The sequence below is a fragment of the Rhea pennata genome, chromosome 9, assembly GCF_028389875.1.
Source record: "Rhea pennata isolate bPtePen1 chromosome 9, bPtePen1.pri, whole genome shotgun sequence".
Lineage (NCBI taxonomy): Eukaryota > Metazoa > Chordata > Aves > Rheiformes > Rheidae > Rhea > Rhea pennata.
In genome coordinates, this window is record NC_084671.1 from 1,544,382 (window position 1) to 1,567,282 (window position 22,901).

The following is a 22,901-nucleotide window of genomic DNA, read 5'->3' on the forward strand; positions in this document are numbered from 1 at the left end:
TTTGCATACTGCCTCGGTGCCTTTCACCCTCCTCTGGGGAGAGCGTAGGACAGAGGTGGCCTCCCAAGCCTGCAGTCCCACGTGGAGAACGGGGCAGCTCCATCGGACATAATGCACACCCGCACTGCCCGTGCCCGGGCTGCAGCCCCTTCTCTCTCTTCTACCTAAGCGCTCGCGGGAAGCTCTGCGAGGTGAAGAGCGTGGTTTACTGATGTCGAGCGGGGGGGGGGGGTTGTTTGTTTGTTTCCTGCCCCATCACATTTCTGTGATCGCAAAGAGGAAGAAGCCTTCAGGTCACCCGGAGAACTGCTCGTCCGGCAGCCCGGAGACAAGGGCTCCTTTGACTGCAAGCAGCTTCGCTCGGCGGCGGCGGCGAGCAGCAGCCAGCTCCCACCGCAGCCGGCGCGGGGAGCAGGGAACGCCCGGGCTTTGATGTCCCGGCGATGCCGGCGCCCCGCGCCCCTGCCGTTGCCGGCGGGCGGGCAGGGCGCTGAGCCCCGCCGGCGGCCGCCCGGCACCCCGCCAGCCTAGTCTGCGCGCCGCCTTCCCCGGGGCTCCGCGGCGCTGCCCCGCCGGCTCGGGGCGCCCCGCGCCGCCTCCGCCCGGCGCAGCTGGGGGATGTGCGTGGCGGCCCCAGGGCCGGACCGCTCCGAGCGCCAGTCGGTGAGTGCGGGGCCGCGAGCGCGGCGGGAGCGGGACGGGCGCGGCGGTGGCGCGGGACGGGGCCGGCAGCTGCTTTCCTGCCCCAGCCGTCACGCTGGGGCTTCCAGCCAGTCCCGAATTAGTTCCGTCCCTAAGTTGCGAGGTTCCCTGAGGCGCGTGTTCTGGGCACCGGGAAGTTGGGTATGGGCGGCGGCGTGCTACACCGGCCGCGGGTCGCGCCTCCTTTGAGCAGCAGCCCTGCTGCCCGGGCCACCTCGCCATCCTCGCCGCGCTGGAGCGGCGGCGCTGAACCGCCAGCGCTGCGGCTCCGCAGCCGGAGCCGAGCGCTCGCGCCCTGCCCGCCCGGCCGGAGCGCGGCGCGGCGCCGCCGCGGGCTCCCCCGCCGCCGCGGGCTCCCCCGCCGCCGCGACCCAGGGCGCCACCTAACGGCGGCGGGCGCGGCCCCCAGCTCGGCTGCCCCGGCTCGGCTCGAGGCCACCACGGGGAAGACGGCGCCTGGTTCGTATCCAGGGAACAGACCTGTGCGGCGAAGCACCGCTGCAGGCTCCTCACCAGCCTACCCGGCTGCTCGTTAAGGTGGGGGGAGCGGCAGGAGACAGTAGCCCACACTTCGGCTTACCACAGTGATGCTGGGTGGCACTTGTTAGTCATCCTTAACAGCTGTGTCTTGCTCTTGCTGAAATAGTCCTGGTGTAGCTCATCCACATGCATACAATACACGCTGTGAAAGTAAAAAAAATATATAAAATTTATGTAAAATAATACATATATATATCATTATATAGTGATTTTATGACATGCTATATTTTTCTGCAGAGACTAGGCTCAGAACTAGGTAAGCCACAAATAAATTTTTAACATGCACATTCCAAAATGAAAAGCTATGCATTAATTAACTCGCTGTGCCACCTAGGCCAGGGTAAGTCAAAAACTTATAGCTGTCTGTTGTATCTAAGCTTTAGAAGCAGCTGGTAGAAGGGATCACAGGAGCACTCCGAGAGAGGGAAGAAAGCCACAATATGTCAGTTTTTATCTGCTTGAATTGTTTTTATATTTTTGCAGTGCTTGCAATTAGCACATAAAGCAGCTTTTACTACGCATTCTTTAATGCAGGCACAATAGGCTCTCCAAATAACTAGAGGTAAAAACTAGTCAGTGGGATGCCTTAAAATATGAGGAACACTCCTGCAGGAACAGAAAGATTAGCTTAGAAAAACTCAGTTGACTGTAAGAAGCACATCTCCACATGAAAGGTACACTATTTCTTGCTGCTGTAATAGACTATTTTCAGTGCTTTAAGACACTTGCAGAGTCAAAAGACAAGCATCACTTTTTAAATTAGGCTTCAAGTTTCAGAAGATTCTGGGAGTGGTCAGCATTTAGTCAATGTGAAGATCTTCTGCTCCTTATTATGACTGGAAGTGAGAAAGGTGTAATGCTTCATTTGCTTTTATATTATCTGTGATTTTCTAGTTCACAGTTAATGCAGGGCCAATTTCTCCAAAGAGTTCTCACTTTTATCTGTTGTTTGATATTTCAAATGTAATAATGTAATGTAATAAGCTTATTTCTCAGAAACCACTTGCTGACTGGACCAAAAACTTACTCTTCAGAGCAAAACAGTGGCTTATCAGGAAAGGTCTAATGGTCCCTATAGGCTTGCAAAGATAGAGCATGGACAGACCTTGCAGGACTTGGCCTCCTGACCTACAGAAGACCTATGATTCTGGGACCATCTATTGCTTAACACATCTTGATGTCCTGAGAGCAGTGACAAAAATGGAGAAGGGACACTGAAATAATGATAGTCTCTCATTCATTTAGATAAATACTACTACTTTGAAAGAGTCAGGGATCCACTGAGCCAGCATGAGACAAACTCATGAAATACAAAATCTCTCTTTACTGAGATCCATGAAACTGAATTATTCGACATCTATTAGGGGAGTTCATCATCAAACATACACACTTTAGTTATGTATTTTTCAGTGGAGGAGCTAGCTTGTAAGGTAGACATGAAAGATAGAAAGAGCTTATTGAAACCAAGAAATGAGAATCAGATAGAAATAAAAGGTGAAGAGGAAAAGCAAGGACTAGGTATCTGAAAGACCACAGGAACTTGACAAAACTGAACAGAGGCTAGCAACACACAACTTAAAACCAGTTTGAAATAGTTGAAGTTCCAGTCTTGGACCTGAATGTATGATACGTACCAGCTGAGAAGGGCTCCTTTCTTACTGCTTCTATTCCTACTTACAGAAAGTGGGAAATAAAGGATGTGATGAATACAAGAGGACTTTAATGCCCTGACCTACCCCTGCACCATTGGTTGAGCTTCCTGTAAGTCTGGTCAATATAGGTATTTCCATTATTCATCCCAGTGGAACACTCATATTCTTCCCTGTGGAATGAAAGGGACAGGGGGAACTCCATCTCTGTGAATGCTGTGAACTGCAACTGTCAAGAACTTCCACTCATTGCTATATGTATAGGAACTGGAATCTGCATTAGCAGAAGAAATGGTTTGGTCCTAAGCAAGTGAGAGTGTACAAGGACAAGGCAAAGAATTTTAGAACAGCAGTACTGCAAAAAGCAGCCAAAATAATCTTTACAGAATGGCAGAAATGCTATCTCAAAATCTATTATTGAATGTACACTCTGTGAGCAAGCATGTCTGAGTCTGTTCTTACTCCCACCAGTTCTGCATCTATGTATTGTGATTGCTTCTAGTTTGCATTGGTCTAACCTCAAATGAAGAGGACCTGGTCACATGTTTTTTTTAATTAGTGTAAAGATTCATTATCTGTGAACCTGACAGGATCTCAGCAGAGCCTGTTCTTTTCTCCCTTATTTTTAGTGACAGCTTTAAAGCTATAGTCAAGAATTGCTTACATGATTTTTTAAAATGACAGCAAAGCACAATGGCATATTTTGACCTTTGGCATTAGATCAGCAATTTTGAGATTAAGTTAATTTTTATTCAAGCAGTAAAACTTGCCTTTTGCTTGCCTGTGAACTCCTGTACCATTGTAACAGATTAAATTACATGAGTGTTAAAAACAGGTGTTCGTTTGTTGGCCTTCCTTTTGTATTTGGTGGCCTCTTCATGTGAAGGAAGCACTCTTAGGTGGTATGTATTTGTGTATTTTTAATTCCATGACTGACATTCTTACTAAGTAACACTTCATGTTTGTAAGCCTCTCACACAGGAAATATTTTTGTTACTGTGTAGTTGAAGAAGTCCTCAGTGAATTTTCCCTTTTCCTTTTTAGACTCTGGGTTATGGGCAAGTCAGAAAGCCAGATGGATATAACTGAAATGAATACTCCAAAACCAAAGAAAAAACTGCGATGGAGTGCCCTGGAAATAGGGCTAGCTGTTGTAGTGGTTCTGCTAACTATTGTAGCTATCACAATGATAGTTCTGTATGCAACATATGATGGTGAGTACATTTAAACTGTCTTCAAATGAATAAATGTATTTGAATATGAAAATATTTTATGAAATTACACAAAAATGTTTTAACAAATAAAATCCAATTGTTTGAATTAAAGATAATATTGAAGTTGCAGTATATTAAAAGGTGTGAGAAAAGACAGTATGTTACATCGTATATATAGCTGCATTACATTCAGGTAATAGAAAGTATCTTAGTTCAGCTGAGAGTTACTCACCTGATAATACAATGCTTTACCTTACCTAGTACATAAAATCAGATGATAGTAGCTGCTCCATTGTAATCCTATTTCATATATATATGTATATATATATATACACATTTTTATATATGTATATATAAATTACAGGAAAATGAGCCAAACTCTACAATATATCACACTCTTCTGAAGAAAACCAAACTACAATGCATCCTTCACATTCCTATCCATATAAGAAAAACCTTTTTTCCTATCCTTTTTCAGGATATTGAGGCAAAGACTCTTAGTGCGTATAGTCACACTAATAGGTTTTCTGATTCAGTAGTCATACCAAAATGTTTGAAAATAGTTCATTTCAGGCAGAAATACTTTGGTTATTTTTGCAAAATACGATATAGAGAAGCTGATAATTTACATTTTGGGTCAAACTAGACCGTTCCGTTACATTAGAAATTAAATTCTTTGTTTTATTTTGAAGTACTTACTTTTAAAAACTTTTTACTATGGTCTAGTTCAATTATGGAATGGGAAAATGCCGTTCTGAAATTAAAAATAAAAATTGTTGTATTTTTAAAATTTTAAAAGGAAACATTTTCATGTTCCTGAGCTTTGTATTTTGTTTAGAAGCGTGAATGTCTCAAAATTATCATATAATTCCTCCAAAATCATCTTCTCATTGCAGTGAATTCATAAATTCAAACTGAATTTGCAACTGTCTTCAGTCCACACGAACTGTTTTTGTTTCTTGTTTTTCATAAAAATAATATTTTGCCCAGCTCTAAATTGAGTGATAAACATTTTCCTGTAATGCCTACAAAGATTCCACATGATGGTAGTCACCTAGCACTGAATGACCTTAAAACGAAAAAGATCACAGTATTTTTAGAGCCAGATCCTATAAACATTCACTTACTGAATGCAAGGTCTGGTTCTTTGTTTATCTTACTGTATACTATAGTGAAATGCAATTATGACTGTGTCAACGAAAATAAAACTTAGAGTAGCATTTACTACATTGACTTTCAGAAGAAATTAAGGGCATGATTGTCTCCTTTTTAGATGGGGTCTGCAAGACATCAGACTGTATAAAATCAGGTAAGAATGAAAATACATACCTTATAAATGGATATACTTAAAAAAGAAATTATCCATTATCACCACGTAATGCTAGCTGCAAACAAATATGGCAAACTGAGCCATGAGGTCTGCTAACCCAAGCAATTTTCTTAACATATTTCTGGCAATGTGGTATTATGAAATTTTACAAAGTCATAAGGGTCTGGCTAGTTTAATATTACAGACTTGCCGAGGAGTGCCACTGGCTGCAGAAAACGATTTAATTGAATTAGAAGGTGGCTCTTCCCCCTCTGAGTCAGAATTCAAGTGGGGAGATGGTGTGGTGCTGAGAGACTCTGTTACTGGAAAAGCTAAGTCATAAAATCTTGATCACTGATAGCCATTAAAGGTGACTTGCTACTGTCTGAGGAGATGCAGTATTGATCTTAATGTCCAGGAAAAATTCCAGATTTCACAGTCTACCAAGCTGACTTCATACTTTATTAATAACTGCATAAAAATTCTTCCTTATATCCTAGTCTAAACTCTACTAGAAAGCTACTAAAAAGCCCTAAAGAAATGCTGAGCTCCATATTACGTATCTCTCCCTTTACCTTCAGCTGTAGTTCTCTTATCCTTTCTGTCTTCTTTTGCTGATCAATTAATGCTGCTCTCCCTTTTTTGCCTGATCTACTTCTAAATTTCCCCATTCTATTCACAATGCTTCCTAGTGGAATCATTCATTAGTGGTGCCTTGGTGCAGTCCATTGTCTGAGTAACTGAAACATTGCTGTCCGCATAGTGTAGATATCTCTTAGAAGTTATTTCAGGTAATAATCACCGTGTCTTAGTTACACCACCGAGGTTTTTCTCTGCCATCTGAAAGCTCATACTGTGGTTTGAAAAGTCATCAAATTAGATACGTAATTTGATTACAGCATTTTCAAGAGAAAAGGTGAGTAAATGCTACTACATATGCAAGAACTGCACATTCTGGTTTCGAACAAAAAAAAAAAATGCAACAAAGATAGCTTTTGCATTTTAGCAAGTATTAATATTTGATATTTACACACCACACTGTAAGCATTTTGAGAGGAACCAGTGTGTCTGATTTTTAATCTAACTACATTTTAGCTGTGGGGCTATACCTCAAATGATATGAACAGATGCAAAAGCAAAGTCATCAAACTGGACAACCTACTTCTGACCATAATCTGTACTGTACTGCAATATACAAAGATACTATGTAATTACATTTCAGCATTGCATACACTGACTTAAATAGGACAAACTGTTGAGAATAGGGAATTTCAGTATCTCTCATACTAATTTCACCTAGGTAAGCACTTTTTTTTCTCCCCTCCCATATCCTCCCCAGGTCACTGGTTGTTTTATCAGCTTGTATTACTTTATTTGTAAGCTATTAAAAGCAACAGCTTAGAATTATGATTACTACAAAAAAATTAATCATTAATAGTAATTGTGACAAGGCTCTACATTCTACATAGCTAGGAAACTCAATAAACAACAACTAAAAAAGAAGCTTGTTCATCAAAGCAGTGTGGAAAAATAATGAAAACTATACCATGCTCTATCTGCATTTGTACAGGTATGAATCACTTGATATTGTAATTAAAATATCAAAATATTCATCAGTCTCACACTGATTATTTCCAGAGCAAAAACGTCTCAGTGTATACAGACAGGAACATATCACGAAGCTTCTTTGGGCATCAGGTATTAGAGAATGTTCAGGATTCTGCACAGCTTGTCTGGTTCTATTAACTTCAAAGGAGCAATTCATGTGCTTGGCACCAAGCTGTGTGCTTCAGGGCTCGGCTGGTAACAAAAATCACATTTCACTGATTTTTAATATACCCATGCTATCAGCTAGGTAATGGATGGCTGTCTTGAGAGAAAAACTTGAGGTCCACATGTGCAGATTACACTCCTAAGAATACCTAATACATATGTTCTGAAGACCTAAGTGTGACTGCAGTTTCCATGACTGAACTCTCATATGTTCACAATACTTGAAGTTTTTATTAACATTTGATCTGCATATATTCTAATTAATATTACCTAGTCTAGGCTTTAAAAACAGAAATGCTATGATAATTGTTTTTGTATTATGGTAGTAAGCAAAGGTGCACAGATGCTGACTAAAAATAAAACAACCTGATTCCAAGGTTAAAACAAGGTTTGAGATCACATAGATTGTTAGTAATTTGCCACATGTACAGAAGATGTGGATTTTTGCCTGTTTTTCTGCAAAAATGACAATGGATAAGAACCATCTTTTCTTGGCATCATAAGATTCTTCCATGCTGTTGTTATTTTATGACAGAGCTGGCGTACCACACTGACCAAGTCAGCTGTGATGTCCAGCCCTGGCTATTAGAATCGTTGTTGATGCACTAACACATGCCAAAATAATCCAAGGGACAATGTTGCCCTTTCAGTGCTGCTCTAGCCTAGCAGAGGGACTCATAAGTATACCCTTAAAACAGAGGAGTGATAATAATTACCAAACTACCTGTGTTACAGCAAATAGCTGGAGCTAGGACACAAATAAAATGAACCACTGAAAACATTTACCTTCCCTTAAATGAAGTAAGACAAACTAGACAGATAAAGATCAAGATACCAGAGTTTACAGAATCACACAATAGTTGGGATTGGAAGGCACCTCTGGAGATAATCTAGTCCAGTGCCCCTGCTCAGGCAGGGTCACCTACAGCAGGTTGCTCAGGGCTGTGTCCAGTCGAGTTTTAATTATCTACAAAGATGCAGACTCCACAACCTCTCTGGACAACCTGTGTCAGTGTTTGACCACTCTCAGAGTAGAAATTTTTTTCTTATGTTTAAATGGATTTTTTGTATTTCAGTTTGTGCCCATTGCCTCTTTTCTGAGTTTACAGGCAAAAGTAAACCCGTTGCTCTAACAGACATGATGGTAGAGCTGGATGCTTGGATTTCTCAAGAACTTAAAAAAAAAAAAAAAAAAAAAAAAAAAGTGCCACACTTGGAAAAAACATGATTGGTGAAAACATGACTGAATTCCACAGTTTCTGGCTGTTGGCATTGAAGTCAGCCTGCCATTGACTTCAGCAAGAAAAGAATCAGGTGCTAGACATTGCACCTATTTACATGGTATTTCTTAATGCTGCTTGTCGTATCTGCTTAGGCAGCCTAAAATTGAAAATGTATTCAGTTCATGTTTTTTTTCCATCTTCCAAGCACTGGAACATTGTAAAACCATCAGATGTTGGCCTCAAATGTAACTTTCCTAAGCAAACTGAAGATTCCAAGAAAAACAGAAAATAAAAAGCAAGCAAACATAAATACTACAGCTTGCCTACACATCTCATTTCTGCCAGAGCAACAGACATGGAAAATATTGAAAGTACTGGGGAAATAACTATAAATATTTAACTCGCCCATGTGGGAGGAATGAACACTTGTAATCACAAGTCTCACCATTTACTAAAAATAATGTTTGAAAAACGGGAAGGATGCTCAGGATTCAGGGAAATTCAGACATGTAACTAGCTATTGCTTGGCTCTTGGCATCTCTCCCTTCCCTGAGAGACTTGGTGCTAGAATACTAGTGGAGAAAACCTCGAAAAAACTAATGATTTAAGAATACAAAAAAGAAAAATGGCAGAAAATTTAATAACAGCAGCTGGGAAATGGTCATCAAGAAAAGATTTTGCTTGAGAATCTCGTGTCAACATTAGTCAATGACTATGAGGTCTCTGACTAGCCACTTTAATAGGGTCAATAGGGATACCAAGAAGCAGTACCAGTTCTAAGAGAAAATGCAGAGTAGGTCCAGAAAATCAAATGCAGAAGAGACAATAACTGCTCTAGTATTAGTGAGAGAATGCAAATGGTATGCAATTGTAACAGGAAAACATAGGAAAACTTTCCTGACAAGAACTTCAATAATACATCATCATCATTAACTGCTGAAATATTTGATTCAGCTGAGCCAACATATTTAAATATTACTTAAAATACATTATATTACTTAATTGTAGTGTCTAGATTGAAAGCAATTCACAGATTTGTCTGCTGCAAGTATTCTGACTTGAGTTCACCTCTGCACAATACACATATTGTACATGGGGAATAATAGGGCAGGGATGGTGTTGTGGGTGGGTGTTTTTGTTCGGTTTTGCTATGTGCAATTTCCAGAGCACAGAATACCAGCTCCAGCATGCATCAGTTCACATGGTCTGTTTTTGCTCCCAGCATTCCACTTATACCACTAATTGAAAGTAGTTTCTAAATGTCTGTTCTAGACTATTTACTGCGGATTATGTATTAAATGTTTTCTAGGATAAAATGTAAATGAATCATATAGCTTGCTTTTTTTGTATCTTCTGTAATACTTCTAATCATAGTTAGCCTTAAGATGATAGAAAAAGAATGTCAATCATCTCAATCCTAGCAATCTGTAAAACACGTTATTTGCACAGTTCTGCTTTAAAAGCTCCTTCAGGATTGAATGTATTTTAGTTTTTCATTTTTAGTGACTACTTCTCTATTTCTAATATCCTTTTCCCCCTTTTCAGATATTGTCTCTACAGTTTCAGATTGCAGTTGTTCCTTGCCCCATAATCCCAAATCTTTATGGAATCGAAACACTGCACAGTTGGAAGAGACTACAAAAAACATCTACTTCATCCTCCTATTCAAGCAGAGTTAACTATACCAATGCAGTATTTATCTCACCTGTTTATAGAGGCTGCCAGTACTGAAGACTCTACAGTCTGGAGATAATCTGTTTCTAGAGCTCTACTATCCTTATATTTAAAAAGATTTTTAATTATTAACCTACATCATCAGGTTATTGTGTGCTGAAGTGAAAGACCACTGCTACTTGCTGAATGTATACCTGGACCAAATTGGACTGTTCTTTGTGGAAGACTTGTGTTGGGAAACTATTCTCCTCTTTTCCTTCATTTTCTCCTCTTTAGATTAAACAACTCAGTTCATTCACAATTTCCTAATCTTTCCTAATGTTCTAGACCTCTGTTTATTCTTAATTGCCTGATTTTTATTTGCCCCACATTTTTGATGAAGTATTCAGTTTGCAGTACCGTTGGAAAGGTGGCTTTTACCTATGCTTAGTAGAGCAAATGAGTATTTGTGCTGGAAGTGATATTACTGTTTTTATTTTCCAGAATGAGGTTTGTATTTTCTGCAGGTACAACACTACTGCTTTATATTCAATTTGCAATTCACTGTAATCTTGAGTCTTCTGCTGCACCGTAAGTCGTCCCTCTCTATTCTGTATTTACATGTAATATTCATATTACATACTACTTCATATTTCTTCATATTACTTCATATTTATTTCTACTGTTTTTTTCAGACTGCATCTCCAATTAGTCATGAAAATACTACGTTTTAATCCCATCCTGCAACAGGATCTGCAGTCTGTCCCAGTTTCTTGTCACCAGCAGATTTAGCAGAGAGTACGCTTACTGCATCATCCAGGTGCTAGGCCACAGCAGATCCATGTGGAGTAAGACTGAACAGATCCTTGCATTTTGAGATAGAACTAGTATCTGTTCTCTGATTATGTTTATCCCCTTAGTACAGACAGCATTAAGACTGTATTTTCCAGTATCACATATAAATCTTGTACAAAACAATGTTAGGTGACTGTGTATAAGAATACTGTGTGAGAGACTTAAACTCCTCATAGATTTTGATCTCTGTCATCAGCTCCTTCTCCTGTAAGGACTTCCAGCTCCTCTGCAAGTCTTGTACCCTGAGAAGATAATTAAATCAACATGACATAGCTCAGTGAACTCGTATTGCCTTGCTTTCTTCTGAGTTGTTAATAACTGCTTGACTACTTGATACAGGACCTTTCCAGGAACTGAAGTTCATCTGAGTTGTCCATAATTTCCTGGCTTCTCCTTTCCTCCTTTTGAAAGACAGGTGCCATGTTAATTCTCCTTCATTCTTATGATGCCTCATCCATTCCATACGAATTCCCAAGAATGACAACTAAATTACCATCAATATTTTAGCAGGAGATTCACCTCAGTGGAAAATATCTAACTTACCTTGTACTCTTAGGCCTGCTCCTTCTTCACTAGAGGCTCTGATCTTACTCTTTTATAGGTTGTATCAAGTAGGGTAACTATCCTATTACACTTGATCCTTCTTGTGGAAATTGTTCTCCACTTAAAAGCCCAAACATCCTGCCTTTTTCCTTGTTTTCTTCAAGAGCAGGGAGGGTAGCCAGATGGCCCTTCATTCCTTCTGATATGGGTCCTATGAGTATTTCACAATGCCGCTAAATGAAATATGTTGGATGATAGATATATCCCTGGAAAACATATACAAAGAATAATGCGGTCTTTTGTTTGTTGCTATTTTTTTCTCCTTTACATAAAATGGCTGCAGTTTGTGACATCATGCTGTGGTCTTATATTAAGCCTTGTACAACAAGGTGTGGTGAGAACTTTACCTGTGTAGGCACTCAAATAAGTCTGCTCTCCAGGAATTTCTGGTAGTTACATTTTACATTTTACTTAAAAACCTAGTTAATGCTCAGAATGACGATTGGGAACATTAGAGTCAGTTTATTCTTCAGTAAACAGGCAACAGAAAAATATAAAAGTTACTGGAAGTAAAATATTTTGTTGTTCACTGAGTAGTACTTTGCTAAGCCTGAAATACTAAAATAGGCTTGAGCCTATTCTAAAGTGTATTTATTACTTCTCTGCTCAGAGCAAAAAATGTATTCTTTTGTTCTTTTTTATTCTTTTTATTTCTTTTATTCTTTTAAAGATTTTTCATGTATTGATTTGTCTTGTATTACAGCAGCCCGAATTATTGAGAATATGGACATCACTGCAGAGCCTTGTAAAGATTTCTACCAATATGCCTGTGGAGGATGGCTAAAGAGGAATATCATTCCAGAAACCAGCTCCCGTTATAGTAACTTTGACATTTTAAGAGACGAACTAGAAGTAGTTTTAAAAGGTCAGTGGGGTTTACATTTGTGGACTATATAAAGTTTCTTCTTTGGCTTACATGTAATCCTAACAAGATGTGTATCTAGCGAAGCTTAAAATACTGCTGCTTTCAGTTTCTTGGTATTCAATTCAGGATAAATCCACCACAAACTGTTTGCTTGGAAGACATGCTCTTGTTAGGACCTTCTTGATATCTGAATTCCACGTGCTCACCAGCATATTGTAGCTGCTGAAATCCACATTACCCTCATGAACTAACAACAGCAGCCAAACTAGGTGAAGAAGAAAGAGATCTGCCTGTGTCCAAGTCAGCTGAAATGCTGGAGGTTGCTCTATGGCGGCCCTATGTCCTGTACACCTGTATTCTATCAGCTACATGCCAGAAGGCAGGCGAGCAATTTTCTAACTAGACACATCATAGACTTTTCTACAAAATGTAGTAAGGTCAAATCTTCCATACTCCCCTTTTTAAGATGAAAAAAACACAAAGAAGTTCCTGAGTTTATATTTATGAAGCAGTCTCCAAATCATTCTCTCCAGAGTAAACACCTTTTATCTATTCTGTATAGCTTCTGGTTTTGCCAGGTTTGCAATTCATGGATGTCAAGATGTTCCTTAGGCTTCTGTTTCTGTGGAGCAAATCAATTATAAAGGAGTGGCAAGAGTGACCTGCCCCACAAGGGGCAGTGAGACAGAAGCTGATGGTGACAGCAAGGCAGAGAAGAGAAGAGGCCTCACAGACAAGGGACTCAGCCCTGCAGGACCCAAAGCAGAAGAGCAGAGCAGGTCTGGGGATGGTGGCCAGGTTCAGCCAGTAGTCCGGTGTTGACTGTGCAAGTCCACAGTGATGCTGTAGGGCCGCAAGCAAGTCAGCAAGACAAGCTCAGGCCCAGCATGGTACAAGGCCAAGTCCAGCTTAACTACAGTGCAGCTCAGGCAAGGACTGTGGGCAAGGGGGGATCTTAACTGCTGCTCCTGGGCCAACAAGCAGGGAGTGGAGTGCTCAAGCAGAGGCTCCAGATGAGGCTTTTCACAGCAATTCCTTACAATTCAGATATTTGGGCATGTCATCTCCAGAGCTCTTTCCCCTCAGCTTCTGAATGCAGAAGCTTGCCTGAAATCTGAGATGGACAGGCAGCAGTGATCCTCCACCCCCTGGTCCTTAGGAATGGATATCCTCTATGGTTTCTTCAGTATCTTTCCAATATAGATCAGATATTAACATATACTGTTCTCTGTGTTATTTTAGATGTCCTGGACAAACCAAACAATAGTGATATAACAGCAGTGCAGAAGGCAAAAACTCTATACAGATCATGTATAAATGAAAGTAAGTTCCTCCTGAATTTATTGCACATAGGCTATGTAAATATCATCCAAAGATTCACATCCTCCACAATCAGCAGTACCTATATCCTCCTAGTTTCTGTGGCAATTCCACAGAAATTCCACAGAAGATAGAAAGGAAATTCTTACCCTCCTTCCTGAAAATTAAAACATATCATTTTTGTAGAGTTAAATGTCAAACAGTAATGCATCTCTTATTTTAATTTTGATATTTTACGTGAGATTACATTACTTCAATTCTCCAATTGCTGCAGATATTTTAATTCAAATCTTTTCAGTTAAATTTCTTTTGAGTTGATGTCTTTTGTAGAAATTATCAGGAAAGAGGAAAACAACTGGAATACCAAACTTCTGGAAAGACACTGAAGATAATTTATTCCAACAATTTGAGCTACATGCTGCCAGTAGAAAGAGGAACAGTAAAACATTTAGCAGTGCTAGTTAGTACTTCTCAAAGCTATTATTTCAAGCTTTTTGCTGAGCCAAAATACAACAGTTCTTCAATGTCACTGTCCCAAGGATTTGCATAAATTGTTTGCAGTAATGACTTAAACATATTTTAAAAATTAAATGATAGAGTATAATCATACATGGAGCATGATCCTATTGTGCTGATAGTGAAAACAGATTTCTCAGCTTCAGTATTCTAAACTCATAATAGTATTGCATTATTTCTATGCTTTAAAATGTTCTGGTAACTCATTTTATTTTTTCCAAAAGCTACCATTGATAGCAGAGGTGGAATGCCTTTAATCAGTTTACTATCAAATGTATCTGACTGGCCTGTAGCAACAGATAACTGGGAGTCTTCCTACGGTAAGTTGATCTGTGTTTACTTTTCAGTTAAAATTTCTAAATTACTCTATTTTTCATTGTTTACCAAAAATAGAGACTAAGTACATCTTTCATTTGCCTAGGTACCACATGGACAGCTGAGACAGCTATTGCACAGCTAAACTCTAGATACGGGAAAAAGGTCCTTATTAATTTTTTTGTTGGCACAGATGATAAAAACTCCACAACACACATCATTCATGTAAGTCTCCCTGGGTGGCATAGCCTTATTGATCATAAAAGTGCAGCAAAGTAACTAGAATCACAAATATAAATAGCAACCAGAAGAAAAATTAGTGAGCTGAATTTTACTAGTTAGCCATTAGTAGATGAATTTATGAATCTCTGTAGTTTTCAAAGTTAATTATCAAGTTTACAGTGTACTATCCATTCTCAGGATAAGTATCTTTATTCTTGGCACTCATACATTGTTTTCTCAATAAGGTTAGAATAACTGAGACATACAGAGACATATAGACACAATACATATGTACACTGGCAGAAGACAGACATGATCTACTTATAAGTGCATGGAAGGAAACAAACATGAAGCTAATTTCTGTGCACCAAGAAGAAATCTCCATTACTGAGAACATGGACTATATGGCCAAAAGCCCCCAAGAAAGGGGCTTTTCAATGTGTTCAAATGCCAAATTATTAATGGGACCTGCAGTCAGCTCGCACAGATATGGAAGTGGCTGAGGACATTTGTGTAAGGAGTATGTCTAGAGTGCTCTGCCTGTAAATCTAAGGTGATCTCTGATGATGGAAAATCCCAAGGAAGACAGTATTGCAGGTGGTTAATCTTCACCAGCTACTCTTGAGATGCAGCTGCTGCAAGAGCTGTGATGAGCTAATCTTTCATGTAGATGGGTGGACAGATCCTTCACTAATTTGCATGTATGAATTTCAAAGATACAGTAACTACCTTGCTTGTCTGCGGACTGTTTTGTCTTCTGTACATCCAGTATTTTAGCACTGTAATACACGGTGTGCATTGTTCACTAACAGAAGACTAAAAAAAAAAAAAAAAGTATAAGGAGAGTGAAAAGAATTAAAGGAGGCCAAGAGGATGGAACAGAAAATCCCTTTTCGTCAGCCAGCAATAAGCAGAAGATATTCTTGCAAGAGTGAAACATCAGCGACCTGTAATTGACAAAAGAATAGTACAGTGCCATGCCATTTTCTCTCTAAGCATGTTTTAATTCTTACTTGAATTTATAGATCGATCAGCCTGGACTTGGCCTGCCTTCTCGTGACTACTATGAATGCACTGGTGCATACAAAGAGGTAAGATGGAGTTACATATCACTAACTATAATTTAAAAGCTTTCATCTGTACTTTCAAGGCAGGCATATTCTCAGAAATATGCAAAGATGACACTCAAAGGATCAGTCCTTCCCCAAGAGATTCTCATACTACTATTGGGAAAAATCACTGGGAGAATTAGGGGAAATGGGAGTAGAGAAATTGATAATGACAAACATTTAAACATGACTGATCTATAGATGAGAAAAGAGTATGTCACAGATTGCAAACAAGCTCTAACACAGTAAGTACGCAAGAATGCACATAACCCTAACCCACGGTAAGTGTGCAAGAACCTATGTCAGCGGAGTCCAGGCACTATGTGTTTATTGTGGCTCTCATACTATGTTTCCCCTAGAATGGGAAGGCATCGCCAGAGTGAACTGATCCACTAAATTTTATTTATTTGAGTTAACTTAGTAAGTAGGAAGATACAACCTGATCATACTGGGAAATGATTTTTATCACTAATAGGCTTAGAAAGGAAAAAAGACAAAGAGAACCATTCAGAACAAAAGATCAGACTTTTCTGTATAAGAGATCTGAAAAGATCACAGTCCCCTAAAATCAATTTCTAAATCAAAACGCAGCAGCTAAAGTATATGATGTCATATAGAACATTTCAGATACCTAAAATTTTGTATGTATTTATGTTTATTATTCATACATATTTTCATTAATTTTTTAGCACTGACATGGTGTAGCCCTCATTGCTAGTCACAGATACGGTTTAAGTCCTTGAGGGCTTAAGTATATGTACTTGCTGAAGTCATGCAGTAGTAGCTGGAAGAATTAGAATTAGTAGTAGCTGAAACCATGCTTTCAATTAGTCGGTTTTCTACCTTCTAACTAGATGCAGAAGTGATAAGAAAGCATACAGAACATTTCGGTTTTGTAGCTATTTTGCTGACATGAACTGCTAACGGTTAATGCTCTAATTAAAATTGATTACATTTAATTACAGATGATATGGTAGCAACAACAATCATTCACAAATTAACTGTTCAGATAATTTATTATTACATAACAGCCTCTAGGAGCCTGCTCACAGGGAACCTGTATCATGATTTCTTCCCCTCTTACTACATCCTCTACAGCACAAAAAGAGGATTTCTGCTCTAATCTTCTGACCTACCAGAAAGTATTATACTACTTTCTACTAGTGGAAAGTAGAGGACATGGTATTTTTAAAAACAAAGATTCATCACTGGAAGGCAGACTCATACTATTCTTACAAGCATGAATACTTCAAGAGAGAGGTATTCCTCCCTTTAGCTGTTGCACTCTGATAGCAGCCTCTTCTTGGCTCTGTTTCTTGCTGTGTCATTCTACTCTTTGAGCTCTATGTAGCAAACAAGATCGCTGCCTTCTGCACTTTAATCTCTGGCTTTGTCAGGACTTCTCACCATAAAACTACAAATGGAATTTGTGAAAAAACAGGTTTTTAACAATCATCATCTCTTGTCAGAGCTATCACGCTTGACCTTATGCAGGAGTTATTCTGACATCTAAGCTTCCATTAACATATCCAGAAGTATTTACAGAGTCCATCTGAAATTAGCTGACTTTATTCTTTGTCTGCTAATTGACCTTGCAATGATCTTCTTATTAGGCCAAAAATAAAGTTCATTAATGATATCTGAAGATCTCTGTTGACTTACTGGTTTTCAGTCATGTCTGTATTGAATTTTTTAAAAACTGTTTACTGATTTGGATACTTAAAATGGTATTTGTAGTCCTGGTAGGCACTCTCTTTTGTGACTCCTCGTTCTAGCAGTCGGGGATTTCATAGCCTCTTCTCTCTGGTAAAATAACCTATCTGGATTAAAAATAACACTGAGAGTTTAGTCCTGTGGGATGCTGTGAGCCACCTTTCTTTTCGAAGTCAGCTGTCAGTACTTTTCATGAGCTGCTCAGAGGTTTCCAGTGCACACAGCCTGTTACAGCACGGCATTGCTGGCAGGCAGGAGAGCCTGACAAGAGAGCCGTGGCAATGGAGGTAGTTACAGTATGGTTGTATAAATATATCATTCATTATAGGGAATGGGTCCTACTGCCTTAGAACCTGAACATACCAAAATATTTCTTTTAATAAAGTTGATTACGTGCATCCTTTAATAATACAATTTTTTTGTAATTGATATAGCAGATTAATCTGTTTTGCATAAAATCTAATATATTATTTGCATTTAAAAAGCATACTAAAAACAGCATTTCTATTGAAGATGGACTGTGGATTATCAGAGGCATTACAACAATATTAAATTCTTTAAAATACAGTGAGAGACCTGTAAAATACAGTGAGAGATCTGTAGATATTTTACAGTGTAACATTTAAAAGAATACACTTCTGTATTTCTATTCCTATCCTTGGTAAATTCAGATATATTAAATTTAATATATAGAATACTACCTACAGGATATTTAGATATATGAAATCTAGTTACAGAAAAATGATTTCTAAATACGCCAAGGAGCAATAGAGGAGTTGCACTGCTTCTGCGAGTTAATTTTCCCACAATGCTGATACAACACAATTCCATCCACATTTCTCTTGGTTTTATGTTTCTGGGAACACTGCTCTTTAGAAGTAGTATTTTTGGAAGTTGCAATTAAAGTCAGCTAGCAAAACATTGGTGATAGTTTAAATATGAATGTCCAAATGTCTCATTTGAAATAATAAAAACACAGCGTAGTGGTTGACAATATTTAGCTTTGAACAATAGTTCATAGAACAGTTTTCCATGAGAGAATTTTCAAAGTTAATTTCCATTTGTGATAAAATAGTATTTCAGAATAAACTACTACAAATCTAAGAAAGGAGTGAAGAAAAATAGGGCATAAAAATGATGGTATCTTCAAGGAAATCAAGGTACACAATACTTTGAAGAGTTTTGTCTTTAAATTATACGTATTCTTTCTTGCAGGCATGTTCTGCCTATGTTGATTTCATGATTTCTGTAGCTAAACTAATCCTCCAAGAAAGAAATATTCCTTTCAATGAGAGCAAAATCTCTGAAGAAATGAAAAGAGTTATGGATCTGGAGAAAGAGATTGCCAATGTAAGAAAAACATTTTAAAAGTATCCTTTAAATAACTGACTTCCTTCTTAATATCTAAGAAAGCTAGTTGTAAACTAACTGATTTAAGTTACTAGCTAATGTTATTTTGTGGAGCCAAATGCTGATCAAAAATGTGTGGAGTCTGGCGCACCTACAAGGAACACAGAAAAAGAGATGCTTTCTAATGAGCACGGGAAAATACTTGAGTTAGCTGTCTTCCAAGCAGCAAAATGCATTATCCTAACCTGTGCACTGATGTTCTTCAAGAGGAAAAAGAAAGAGCAAGAGAGAGACAGACTTGGTTCTCTGCAGTCTGTTTTAGAAAGTGTTCTGCAAGACACGTTGGGGGCCTCTTTTCTCTTTCTCCTTTTCTCTACTTCTGCAGTTTGGTTGTCAGAGCAGTAGATTCCCAACCCTTGGCCTGCCTTACAACACAAAGTAATCTTTGTCCCATACAAGCTGTTCCACACTACTGATTGTTCCAAGTGCATTTTTAATCAAACACTGTTCTCAAAGTATGCCTTGGAGAAATAGCTAGCATTTAAAAATGCATGGAGAAAAACAAATGGAAATTCAAACATTCATGAGCAAAAACAGAGCCTACAATCATTAAACATTTCAGAAGTACCTGCCTGAATTTGAGTATGACTGTAAAACAATCGAAACACAAATCTTCTAGCTTCAGTTATTTTTCAAGTTATACTGACAGTAATCACATGTGTTTGGTAGAGGGAGACTTTTTCCCATTTATATAAATTATAACCATCTGATTATCTTCACATTTTCCTGAGAAATACACCTGTAGACCTAGATCAGAGATGGAAAACAATTAAAATAAAAGAGATTCATTGGAGAAAGATCTGAAGGGAATTAAAAAAGGAAATTGCAACTGAAATTCTTCTACAGCAGTTGCTGCTGGTAAAGGCTACAGTTGGTGATGGGTAAGCTGCTGTTGCCTATTAGTTTTTTAACCTCTTTCACCAAAGCTTGAAAATTCAGCACCAGTCTGAATGTTACTGGAAGAGGGATGGCCTCATGCTCACAGGAATTTGTAAAGAAAATACAGAGGAAAGTATTTAATGCAATGTGATTAGAAAGAAAATTAGGAAAGAGGGAGTAGAAGAGAAATCTAGTTTTAAAAAGGATGGACAAAAGGAGTCAGAAGGAGAGCAGCGGCTTCTCCTTTTTCAACACAGACAGAATGGGTGAAATTTACTATTCTTGCTCTTGACAAGCCAATTGGGAGTATCCCAGGCAGGGAGCAGGCAGTATTGGTATGGATTCTCCCATGAATTACTCTCCTGGATTACAAAAGTCGTCTTTTCCCATAGTCATTTGGGTGCCTGCATTTCCTCTCCTTGCTATCAAAACCTGCCAAGGTAAAAAGGGAGTGGCAGTTTTAGTGCTGATGCTGTGCGGAGGTACACAAGGCACTTCCACATAAGAACAACGGTATGAAAGGGGATCAAGAATATATGTCAGAGACCTGCAAAAGTATCTTAGCAGAGGACACACTGATGTTTGAAGGAAAGAACAGAAACATATTCAAGACAATATTTAGAGACCAAGGGAGTAATTTGGATGCAGCAGTTACCATTAGACCCTGTGTTTTCTCTGTTCTTAGTATCTCTGTATTGTCCACACTGTAATCCCAGAGACTTCTGTGCTGTCTGGAGATTCCTATGTTAAACTTGTCTTACAAAGTACCACCACAGTACCAGTTTGCTGGCAGTTAGCTGGATATATTGTCTGTAAGAAAGGTATTAATGTATGCACATTCTTCACAACACATTGGTGCAAAACTGCAATCCCTAGACTGAAACAAAGCTTATTTCAGTTATGACTCTCTTTCTATACAGTGGTTCAGTAGGTACATACTAGAAAGCACTTGCATCCTGACCAGAATGTTCACATTACATTCCTGTCACAGCACACACGCCGCCCTATACTCCATACATACATCTCCTTTATTCCCTTCTCTTAGGATTTTGCACCTTGCATCATCCCATGAAAATTCCATGCACATTCTTATGTTAATTTTACCTACTGGTAACAGCTTCTACAAGGCTAACTTTAACTAGTCCTTTGAGTGCTATGTGTCTATGTTCCAATTAATGTTCCTGTGTTGCCTGCACAACTGATGCTTTAATAAAAAACAAATCCAAAAGCAAAGCTCCATATTATTATCAGAAATTTAGTTCATTTAATTTATCTTTTTATTTGCGTGTTTATAAAATGCTGTGCAGGCATATATATGCAAAAAGCTTCACATTTATGGGAACTTCACACAGTAATGTATCAAACTAGAAACGTTTTTTGCTTTTTACTTCCACTTACCAAAGTTCTTGGTATCTGACTCCATGTACATAGTAATTTTCTAATGTTCAATTTTGATAGGCAACAACAAAAGCTGAAGACAGAAATGATCCAATTCTGCTGTACAATAAAATGACACTGGCACAACTCCAAAACAACTTCTCAGTGGAAATTAATCATAAGGTGAGTGATCAATAATCTGCTATTTTGAACTCTGATGTATGGCTGATCAGATTAAACTATGAAGTCTGACAAATGGATATACTTTAAAGACTTTTTTTCTTGGATTTAGACACATTTGAAATTAAACAGAATACCTGAAGAGTACAGTGTATTACATGAATACTGTGCTTCTGTACCGCTTGTCTTTACTTGAAGGCAGATCTTGCCCCTCTGCTTCAATATAAAGATATGGAAAAGGAGAAAGGAAAAAAATAAATACTAAGAGCTTGACCTATCCTAATGGATTCAGGGTGCTGAACACTTGGGCACACTTAATCCTTGCTGGAAATCCAGACAGTACTATTTGCAAAATTCAAAGAAATCCCCTTTCTAAAATGTATTACACAGCAGTATGCTTTATAGAAGATCCAGCAGGCCCAGGACAAAAGTTGAGTCTGCAGTTGACTTATTCAAATATGCTGTAATTTAACAATTTAGGGCCTCTCTGTTTACCCAGAGCTGCAGATTCAGAACAAAGTCCTGTTTTTCCATCATTCCATCTGTAGGACAGGCTCCCAAAGCAAGCAGAAAGGAGTCCATGAAACAAGAACATTCCCCCTTTCCCTCCCACTTGATGTTTCAGCTCTGCTTTTCCTTTTACCCTAAGCCATGTACTGTTTACAGACTATAACCTTTAATTCGTGGTACCATAAAGTCCAGCTAAAGAACATCCAGAGATTTGATAACATGGGTGCGCCTCTTCAGTAACAGATCATGTCTTGCTAGACATGGGTATTTTTATCATAAACAACTTCTACTTCAGTATCTTGCATATAAGCAGGTTAACTTATTTGTCACATGACAAACACTGCGGTCTGACTGGCAGGACTGTATTGCTGAGTCTTTTGAGGCCAGTAAGGTACTATGAAATTTTATTATTCTTACCACAGTTTCATTATCACTGCCATTTTATTGACTTTAAAATCTTCAACCTTAAATTATATGAAAGTTCTATTGTGCCTACTTTACCCAATTCCTCATTTTATAATTTACCTTCTCCATAGATCTTACCGAACAATTATCATTACAATCATAATGTCACAATGCACTCATAATGTCAGAAACAAACTTCTCTTTCTCAAAAACCAGTATTGCCCTGGTTATTTTTAGTTCCTGGAGAGTGCTGCAGATCAGCAATAATCATCTGCTCTAAACTTATCTCAAAAATGCTTAAAAGACACATGATGGGAGTTAGTAGTGTTGTTGTAATGGTTCTAAGGATAGAACACTAATTATTCCTAAACTTAGCTAGAAGATTGCTGCTTCTCTTTCAAACCTGAAAAGATTGGATGCCTGAAAGCTTGTCTGCTTTCCCCAGCTCCAAAGGTTTGTCTGATGAAAGGTGTTACCTCTCCCAACAAAGCTTTCTTCTCAAAAGATACATACTGTGAAAAATCACCAATACTTTTTAAACTAACAGGCATAATACAAA

At 38.6% G+C, this 22,901-nt stretch overlaps 1 protein-coding gene across 1 annotated transcript in view; it reads left to right on the plus strand.

Moving 5' to 3' along the window:
• Positions 1 to 594: 594 nt before the first annotated feature.
• MME (membrane metalloendopeptidase) overlaps positions 595 to 22,901 on the plus strand; it is a 51,914-nt gene continuing 29,607 nt past the window's right edge. The window contains exons 1-11 of the mRNA XM_062582236.1: positions 595 to 663; positions 2,923 to 3,003; positions 3,936 to 4,105; positions 5,379 to 5,414; positions 12,225 to 12,386; positions 13,629 to 13,709; positions 14,447 to 14,542; positions 14,644 to 14,762; positions 15,785 to 15,850; positions 18,797 to 18,931; positions 21,329 to 21,430. Coding sequence (XP_062438220.1) covers positions 3,946 to 4,105; positions 5,379 to 5,414; positions 12,225 to 12,386; positions 13,629 to 13,709; positions 14,447 to 14,542; positions 14,644 to 14,762; positions 15,785 to 15,850; positions 18,797 to 18,931; positions 21,329 to 21,430 — 957 coding nt within the window. The 5' untranslated portion in view covers positions 595 to 663; positions 2,923 to 3,003; positions 3,936 to 3,945. The remainder of the gene's footprint in view (positions 664 to 2,922; positions 3,004 to 3,935; positions 4,106 to 5,378; positions 5,415 to 12,224; positions 12,387 to 13,628; positions 13,710 to 14,446; positions 14,543 to 14,643; positions 14,763 to 15,784; positions 15,851 to 18,796; positions 18,932 to 21,328; positions 21,431 to 22,901) is intronic.